This window comes from Balaenoptera musculus, chromosome 11 (genome assembly GCF_009873245.2).
Source record: "Balaenoptera musculus isolate JJ_BM4_2016_0621 chromosome 11, mBalMus1.pri.v3, whole genome shotgun sequence".
Classification (NCBI taxonomy): Eukaryota; Metazoa; Chordata; class Mammalia; order Artiodactyla; family Balaenopteridae; genus Balaenoptera; species Balaenoptera musculus.
In genome coordinates this window covers 22,697,498-22,707,047 of record NC_045795.1, presented here as the reverse complement: position 1 = coordinate 22,707,047, position 9,550 = coordinate 22,697,498, and the positions used below count along the sequence as shown (strand labels likewise).

Here is a 9,550-nt window from a genome sequence, read left to right as displayed (position 1 = left end):
TTCTCCACTCGGAGGTGCACAGAAGGCAGGAGCGTCAGCAGAGGGGACCAGGAACGTCAGGGAGTTGAAGGACATAAGATAAATAAAGTGAAAAAATTACAAAGCCACAGGGACTCGGAGATCCCGTGTCCTCCCGCCGTCTTGGGCACGACGACTCGCCCGGGGGCTGGAGCTGGATCCCCGGGCGCTGCACCGCCCTTCGGACGCTCAGCCTCAGCCTTTCAAAGTAAGGCAAGAACCTTTTTTCCAGACAGCGAAGAAAGGATAGACTTTGCCGGAGAAGGAGGCGGTGAAGGTGAAGATGGGCGCCTGGGTCTCGGCGTCGAGCAGGGCCAAGCTCCCCGCCTCGTAGTCCAGGGCGACGCCCACGAGGCGCGGGATCTCGCTCAGCGGCAGGTCGGTGCCCGGCGAGGTGCTGGCCCAGCACTGCTGGTGGGAGAGGATCACCGCCCAGACGCCCTCCTCGGCGCTCAGACTCTGCTTCCCTTTCCTCCTCACCTCCTCCCCGACCACCCCCACCGTGCAGCCGCCGCCGTCTCCCAGCTGCACCTCCACCTGCCAGCGGTGGCGCCCCGAGGAGAAGCCGGGGGAGCCCAGCACCACCGGGAGACCCTCGAAGCGCAGGCGGCTGTCGGGCAGGTTCTGCTTCCGCCGGGTATACTTCACAGACTTCCTGTCCTCGGAGAGGACCAGGCTCTGGCTGGCGGTCTGAGGGTCCAGAGTGACAACCCCTATTGGGAGGAAGGCGTGGCCATCAACATAGCTGGCGGCACAAAAAATGCCCCTAGAGCACGTGTGCTGTGAGTGCGGGGCAGAAGGAGCACCGACCTTGTGCAGCCTGCCATTGTCCCGGCTTCTCAGAACCTCAGTTCCCCCTTTTGTTCCAGGAGGCAGAGGACGACAGCTCTACCTGACCCGCAAGTGGTGCTGTGCTATAAGGCTTTGCTTCTCAAAGTGCGGTCCATGGACCAGGGGCATCCGCTGTGCCTGGGAGCTTATTAGAAATGCAGAATCTTGGGCCCCATCCCAGACCTAGTGAATCAGAATCCGCATTTTAACAAGATCCCCAGGTGAGTTTTCTGCACATTAATTTGAGAAGCAGAATGAGGTGATGTTTGGGGAATAGTTTCTAAATTAAGCACCAATTTAAAAGTAAATGCTATTTTAAAAATTGTTCAATATTTGTCCAAGTCAATAAAGAGTCCAGCACAGTGCTGGGCAAAAAAAACCAAGCACTTGATAAATATTTTTGAATAAATAATATCTATACAAGTAACTAATATTAATTGAGCACTTACTATGTGCCAGGTATTATATGAAGCTTTTTGCATACATGAATTCATTTATCTTCAGCTACTTGTGGGGTGGTACTATTATATTTTCTATTTTATAGATAAAGAAACTGGGACAAAGAGGCTTAATGACTTGTTAGTGTCTCATAACGAGCAAAAGCTGGAATAGAGAACCCAAGCAATCGGGCTCCAGAGTTCATATCTTTAATTGCTCTGTTTGCTGCCTTGGATTGAAAGGATGAATTCACAAACAGAAAAAGGAAAGAACGGCTCCCGAAGCCCCCAAGTGTTTACCTGTATCTGTTTCCAGATGATGCACCAAGTTTTCTGAGGGAAGTAAAAATAGAAAGATCTGTGACTTATTATTTCTTATAGGCACCCAAAAGGGCAGTGTGGCCTGGGAACAATGTGAGATCAGGGACAGGAGAAGGCTCGGCTTCTGCTATGAAAGAGATGTAGTCCTCACCTTCCTGCCTCTCAGTGCAGTGCCCGTCCTTGGGGACAGGAGATGCTCGAGGGAATGGTCTCCCTGGGCAGAGTAGGATCACTAAAGGAGGGCCTAAGGGATGGAAGATGTCTTAGGGGATGGAAGCCAGGTTTGGAAGGTGGGGAAAGATGGAGCTGGATGGAAGGCAGATGGGCAACTGATGGGAATGGGGAAAGCTGCTGCCCCTTCCTGTTTACCTGAGAACGCCCTCATCATCTCTGGGAGGGTGAGTATTTTCCTGTGGAGATCGCGGATCTTTTTGACAAGGTCAGGAGAAATGGCCTCTGGACTCACAAAAGTCGTCATCTCATACCTGCAGACAAGTTGGTAACCAGTTAGGTTCTAATTCCAAAAATAATGTTTGGGTCATCCAGACCCAATGAGGCTAAAATCAGACTAAAGAATCTTGGCATCTGTGGTGAATAATTAGATTGAGTATCATCCCTTTATCTTTGCTGGAAATGTGTAGCTACTAAAGCAAGAGCATTTCAGCTAGACCTAAGAGGAACTAATGGTAACCACTCCTCAAGAATTAGAGGTAGGTGCTTTAAGAGAATCGACATGTGGGGACCAAAAGGGAAGAGATCATTAGCCTCTAGAGGGCGGTACAGTACCATTTGAAAAACAGCCTTACACAGTCTTTCTAATTTGTGTGCTGTTCCGTACAAAGGGAAAGGGGTTGTGCAGGGATGAAAAAAGGAGGTGAAAGAAATCCTATACTGCAGTGAAAAAGCCCTCAATTCTGGTTCCAGCTCAGTCTTTGCTTGTCAGTCTCTGTGTGACCTGGGGCAAGCACTTCCCCTCTAGGTTTTAGCTTCTTCATCAGACCAGAAGACCTTGAAGGCCCTTCTAGATCTATATCTCTGACACTCTTTGAAAGTAGGTTTAGAGAACTTCCTGATTCATGGACAGCTGAGTTCAGGCCCCCTACACATACACGGGCACACAGTATATGAGAAGTCTTCCCTAGCTGCTGTGTCTCTGCTCAGCCCACGGCAGACTGCTGATGTTTAGAAAGGAAAGGAGCCCTGCTATTTGTAATGCCTCTCAGCTGCTGGTAGCTGTCCTTTTATTGTAGCATTTGCAATTTTGAAGAAATGGGAAAGTTGAGTGGGAAAAATGATTGAAAGAACGGACTGGTCTTCCCAAGTTTTGTGCTTATCATAGTCTATACAAAATATGTCCCCTTAGGCTATTTTTTTTTATTTATTATTTTTTTTAGACTGACATTTTAAACGGTGTTAAATACTGACTTAAGCACTAATAATTTCAGGGATTAAATAAAATGTTCCTGGATCAGCCTAATGTAATTGTTATTTATAACTTCACTTCTCAGGGAAAAAAGTACATCCCCAATACCAAACAATCAGTTTAAAAAGGAACCTTAGAATACAAACCTCAGTAAATTGGGGCTGTTTATGTGTGAGTGGATGAGAGAGTGTATCTGTCAGAGTGCTTTTGCTTTTCTGGGTAGCCACCTGTGGGGGCGGGGTGGAGGGAGTCAGTGAGTGCCCCTCCCCCTTCAGTCTCAATGTCAAGTGTAAAGCAGGTGGGACTGGGCAGTGGGCCCTACCTGCTCTGGTTGACTCTGACATCCTACAAAAGAAAAAGATACACTTAGTTTCCACACATCCTTCCCATCAGGGATTCTGTACATCCTTTCTTCGTTAGCATATCAGCTCAAAACTCTCCTCCTCCAGAGAGGTGATCTTTCTAATTACCTACTCATCAGACTGTTCATTTACATCATGCTTCCGTACTAATGTGGGACTGTGTTGTCAGTTCATCTGAGCTGCTTTCTCTGTCTCTGCCTCATCCTAGGAGTGTGTTCTGCCTCCAACAATTAGGAGATGGTGGTTAGCAGGGACCAGGCCTTCAGTTATCAGCCAGACCTGATGTGAAACAGGATAATATAATGATAATCACAACAGGCACTGTTTACTGAGTCCTTTCAGTGAGCCAGGGACTATGCTAAACATTTTGCATGAATTTTTTTTTTTTACAGTCTTTGCAACAACCCTATGAGGGAGGTGCTATGATTATCCCCATGTCTGGAGAGGTTACAAGATTTGCCAATGTCACACAGCTAGATGAGCTGACACTCAAGCCCTTGACTACAAAGTTCACTCCAAAGCCCTTGGCGTGACCATGGTGCATGACATGGGAAAGTCATCCAGCCTTTCTGGGACTACATCTCCGTAACCTCTCTGGGCCGAAGGAACCCAATAACCATCAGTCCCTCTCATTAGAAGTAATCTCTGCTTCCCTTTCCTGTCTTTCTCCAGCATCTTCCAGCCCCCAGCATGGTGTCCCCTTCCTGTGGACTCCCTCTCCTTTCCCACGAGCTGGTGGGCTGTCTCTCACTTGTAGAAGCTCACTTGCTGGTTGCTGACTCTTCTCCTCCAGCTCTTTGACCTGGGCTCCAAGCCGGGTGACTTCCTCAGAGAGCTTCGAGATATACTCGCCCCTCTCCTTCCAGACCTGCTGCTCCAGCTCCGTCAGCCTGGCCAGCAGGAGACGCTGGTGTTCCCCCAGCTCCTGCTGCAACCTCTCAAAAGCCGCTTCCACCTGCTGCTTCTTGCTTTCAATCTGAGTCTGCGAGGAGTAGAAAGACAGGCATGGTTAGGGAGAAGCTCACAGAGCTGCGTTCCCAGAGGATCATCTATGAACTTGATTAAAAGGGATAGGGAGTAACTAGTTCCAAGGTTCGCTCTCCCAAGTAATACTGTGGTACAAGTAGGTAGGTGTCAGGATAAACTTACCAACGATGAGGGCGATGCTCTTGTCTCACCTAGAGATTCTAATAATAATGCACATTATGCTCTCAGAGCCATGTTGAACTTTTCAAACATCCTTCCACATCTGCAATACCATCCTAACCCTCCCATACCATCCCTAGAGTCAGGTGGAGATGATCTCTTAGAGAGCAGTTGAAGCGAAAGGAAGCTGTGATTAGAGCACAGTGTGGCATTGTTCTTAGCCACCGAGGTCGCCATCTACAGGGCATATTTTGATGGGAGTTGAGGGATACTGGAGACATCTTCCTGTCCCCAAACTCTATCTCCTTGGTGAAGGGACCAGAAATTCCCACACTGTGAATTTCCTCCCGGAAAAATTTGTAGCACGAGAGAAGAGATGGGAGGGAGGCAGATATCACCTCACCATCAGCCTACTGTCCTCAGGGTCAGCCTTGTGGTCAGTACTGGAATGCAGACACTGATATACACTTTCTGGCCGCAAGCTTCCTATCTGAAGGCAATGCTTTCAGGCAGACAGACTGTAATGGGAAGAGCAATGGACTAAGGGTCAAGAGACCCAGGTTCTAGCCATTTCATTATGAGACGGCTTTGCCGTCTGACCTTGGGAGCAGCACTTTTCTGGACGTCAATTTTCTGCTCTGAAAAATAATGGCTGGCAAGACGGATCCGGGATTAGAAGATGTCAGAACCACTTCCAGCTCTCATGTTCTGGGATTCCATAACCTTGACCCCAAATGCCCTTCTGCAGAGGCAGGGAGGTGAATAAGAACAGTCGGCCTGTTCCTCCCAGCCAGGCAACGGACACTAGACAACAAGCTTCCCCAGAGTCTGTTAAGAAAATCCCTAAATGGGGATTTCCAAGTGGGAGAAATGGGTAAATTGTTTTTGTTTAAATAAAGTGAATTTTAAAAACAAATAAATAAAGTGTCAAATAACTTTATTCTGAAGTTTGACTAGTCAGGTAGACTTATGAAAAGCATTTTTGAGCACTAAACAGTATGGACATAATTTTCAAATACTATTTGAAAATTATTATTTTCAAATAATGATTAAAGTTATTAAATTAAATTATTATTTTCAAATACTATTTAACATTTAATATTTCAGAAAATATTATTTAACATTGCAAGGTTTTAGGCCTAAAAAAAGTGCCATTAACTTTATGAAATCCTACAGGTCATATTTTCTCAGCACTGGGAATAATAATTTAAAAAACCATCAGTTAATGTATAACCAATAAGTACTACCTAGCTGCATGAAAATTGAACTTAGGATCGTTTTAAATAGCTACTGGATTAGACAGAAACTCCCAACTGAGATTACTTTTACAGAGTCAAAGAAGTGCTAAGGAGGAAGCATTGAAACTAGAGACAAAAGACTAAATCCACCTAATTCTACCAAAACTACCTTAATGTTACAGGAAACAATGTATACATATGTCAAAACATCATGTTGCACACCTTAAGCATATGCATTTTTATTTCTCAATTATACCTTAATAAAACTGGGGTTGGAGGAAAATGCACCCTTAAAAGAAAGAAAAGAAAAACAGTAATTCTGGCCATGTACATGTGTTATTCATTAGAGTGGAGGATTATCACTTCAGAAATTTGTGCAAAACATAAAAACACTTTCAAGAATTAAGAAAATAGTTACACTCTACAAATAACAACATTATCATATGATATATGGGGGGGAGTGGTGTTCTAAATGAAGAAAATCAGGATTTCTTACAAGACACTGTTCTGTCACAAATGTCTGTGTGAAATATTTTACTCATGGATGCTAGGTGGATATTTGATGTTTTAGAACAAAATTATATATATTCCCAAAAGTCATTTAATGCAGACAACTAAAAACTCTCAAAAGTTACAAGAATCCTTAAAATGTCCAAAAGAGCTGATGGGAAAATTTGGGAACTTCTTAGGACCAGAAGTAAACAAGAGAAGGATCCAGAGGCGTGATCAAACTGAGAAGCCAGTGCTCCTTCCAGATACTGGCGGGTCACATGGCCCTCACTCCTGTGTGGATCAGCCACTCTGCCCCCCTTGGAACAAAGAAAGAAAGGTGTTGACTGGAGACATCCCAGATGTGGGGTCCCCAAATGTGAGAACCACAAGGAAAGCTCACAAGAAAATAAGCAACAGGATGAAGGGTCAGAAGAAATTAAACATCATATAAACTTCAGATATTAGAAATATATTTAAAAGGTTTAAAGACAATGGGAATAATAGGAAAAATAATTAATTTGAAAGCGCAAAAAAAAAAAAAAAAGAAAACTGAAAAAGCATATTTGGAAAACAACCAAATAGAAATCAAACAGTTGAAAATTAATTAAAAAGAAAAGAAAAAACAAGAAAACCCCCCAAGGAGAAGGCGGCCAATGATGTGGCCTTTACCAGGAGCACTTGGAGCTTCTGGTCTTCCCGGCTCTTCATGTCTTCAATCTCATCTCTCTCGGTTCTCAGAGCTTCCAGCCGACTCCTGAGACGGTCCTGTGGAGAGAAGAATGGGCAGAAAAAGGTGGCTTAATTCATAATTCAACTCACAGGTATTAATTGTCTACCATGTTCCAGGCACACCGTTAAGTGCTGAGGAATTCAAAGGTGAAAAAGGCCTAGTTCCTCTCCCTACAAGACCACCATCGGGACTTCCCTGGCGGTCCAGTGGTTAGGACGTGGTGCTCTCACTGCCCGGGCCCTGGGTTCGATCCCTGGTCAGGGAACTAAGGTCTCGCAAGCTGCACAGCACGGCCAAAATATAAAATAAATAAACAAATAAAAATAAACAAATTAGAAAAAAAAAGACCACCCTCTAGAGATGGAGTCGGTCACAAATGATTAAAATACAAAAGGACAAATGCAATAATCAAGGTGTGCACACAGTGAGATGGGAGCACAGCGGAGGGGACAATTCTGCCTGTAGGGACAAGGGAAGTGTGTCGAAAGCAGAAACCGGTTACAGTGGGTCTTGAAAGATAAATTTCCAGTTGGGTAAGAGAGGGGAAGGAGAGTACTTAATGCTTCTGAACTGTACACTTGAAAATTGGTAAAATGGCTTAAAAAAAAAAAGAGTCAGGGGAGAGGAGAGCTTTCCAGGAGGAAGGAACTGCATGTGAAAAATATTAGAAGCAGGAAAGAGTGTTAATTCAGCAAACAGCAGGTACATAACGGTCAGTTTGTCTGGACACATGGTGCCCGGGCAGGGTGGCTGACAGACAAAGGCAGGATCCCGACTCCAAGTGGCCTTGAATGCCTTGCTAAAGACTTGAGATTTCTTTGGGCACTAGGGATCCACGGAATGATTGTGAGCAGGGCAGCGACATTATGGGCTTTGTGTTTTGGGAAGCTCTGCCTCGCAGCAGATTGGAGGGTGAGGGGAAAGGTAAGAATGCAGACAGTGACCTTGTTGGAGCCTCTGGGTGACAGATGGTGAGAGACTGGATTCGGCAGTGGGGGAAAGGCAGAGGGAAAGATGAGAGGTATTTCTGAGGAGGCCACTTCCAGACCTGGTGACTGAGTGACAAGAGAGAGATCTGAGGGGCAGACAGGAGTGGATAATGTCCCCAAGACCAGATGGGGTGCTGTACTGCCACACCTCCCTTTCTCAAAAAGAAGAGCCGTGCTTGTTGGATGCCTTCCCCATCCCTGTCTTCTCTCTGAGCTCCAGCAGTCAGGGCCTTGCTAGACCCCATATCCAGTCTGGATCCAGGGAGACAAAGGCCACCCTGCCCATGACCTGCAGGACAGCCTGCTCTCCTTCCTTCCCTAGAGAGTGAAGCCATGGCTACAATTCTCTGTGCTCCGTCACCGCGAGGTCTTCTCGGGGCTGGAGCTGAACTTCCCCAAGACGTGAAAGGCCATGCATCCAAGTGGAAGGAACCACGTCCCCCTCAGTCTGAGACTGCCCCAGGGTCCCAACAGCCTTGGGGTCCCCTGATGTGGAAGCTGTGCCCTTCATGAAGATCCCCACCCTATTCCCTTCACCACCTTGGGGTACTGTCCTGCCTCAAACAGCCCCAAGCTGACCCTACCCTTCTTACCCGGTAGGGCTGGATGGCCTCGTCCAGGAAGCCCACGACGTGGGCCTGGTGGGAGGGACCCTCCCGGCAGAACACACAGAGGAACTCGGCATCATTCTCGCAGAAGAAGTAGATCTTCTCACCATGCTCCTCGCAGTAAGTCTCCCCCAGGGGGCCCAGGGGCACGGGGACCAAGATGGTCTCGGTCTGCTCCTTCTCCTTGCAGAGGGGACAGAGCAGGACCCTGCCGGAGGGCTGGGCACCCATCTGGGAGGGTGGGGGGAGACAGTGCCGGCAGAAGGTGTGTCCACAGGTGGCGGTCACTGACTCCTCCAGGGGCCCTTTGCACTCAGAACAGGCAGCCCCTTTGTGGGAGGGGGTGGAGGGCATCATGGTGCCTTCCCCAGCCCATCCACTGAGGCTTCTGCCTCAGTCCACATGAATCCTCTTTCCCTGAAATTGAGTCACTTTTACGAGCCACAGAGGGAAAGGAATGGGAGGCTGAGAGAGGGGAAGGCAGGAGTGTCCGGACAGAGAAGCCACCTGGCTCCACCTCTTGTGCTTCCCAGAGTCCTGGCCACCACCTATCAGCTGAGCGGGTCCAAACTCCAGGGCATATCGAATTACCCAGCATTTCCCAACAGTGGCCCCGTCAGCCAGTTCTCCACTCCTTCTGGTCCTTCCGGCTCCTGGGGTGGGGAGCAGAGCACGCCATGAGGTCACAGGGAGATGGGGTTTCCTGGAACCCCTCCCATGACCACAGTGGGGTGGGGGGAATTGCCGAGGAGACGCTGCTTCCTGTCCGGCTGAGCAGGTGGGAGCCATAAACTTCTGGCTTTGAGGTGTGCACGCAGCGGCAAAGTCCAGCCAGAGTGGGAGATGCTGACTTCCGGGGAACTCTGTTCCGGCGGCTCTGCTCAGATACCGCAGGTGTGATGATCACTTACCGGGTCCCTTCCTCCACCCTCCTTTCCTTGTCTCAGCTCCTCAA

General features: G+C 47.6%; 1 protein-coding gene across 1 annotated transcript; it reads right to left on the bottom strand.

Annotated features, from left to right (window-relative positions):
• Positions 1 to 213: 213 nt before the first annotated feature.
• Positions 214 to 8,949, bottom strand: TRIM15 (tripartite motif containing 15). The gene is made up of 7 exons (XM_036868901.1): positions 8,581 to 8,949; positions 6,938 to 7,033; positions 4,144 to 4,374; positions 3,353 to 3,375; positions 1,977 to 2,092; positions 1,587 to 1,619; positions 214 to 731 (listed from the first exon to the last, which is right to left on the bottom strand). The coding sequence occupies exons 1-7, from the start codon at positions 8,947 to 8,949 to the stop codon at positions 214 to 216; spliced, it is 1,386 nt and encodes a 461-aa protein (XP_036724796.1).
• Positions 8,950 to 9,550: the final 601 nt, after the last annotated feature.

Coding starts and splice junctions, on each gene's coding strand:
- TRIM15 (XM_036868901.1), bottom strand. CDS start 8,949: ATGCCCTCCACCCCCTCCCACAAAGGGGCTGCCTGTTCTGAGTGCAAA. Junction 4,375..6,937: donor AGAAGCTCCAAGTGCTCCTG/GTAAAGGCCACA, acceptor TACTCCTCGCAG/ACTCAGATTGAAAGCAAGAA. Junction 732..1,586: donor TCATCTGGAAACAGATACAG/GTAAACACTTGG, acceptor TCCTCCCAATAG/GGGTTGTCACTCTGGACCCT.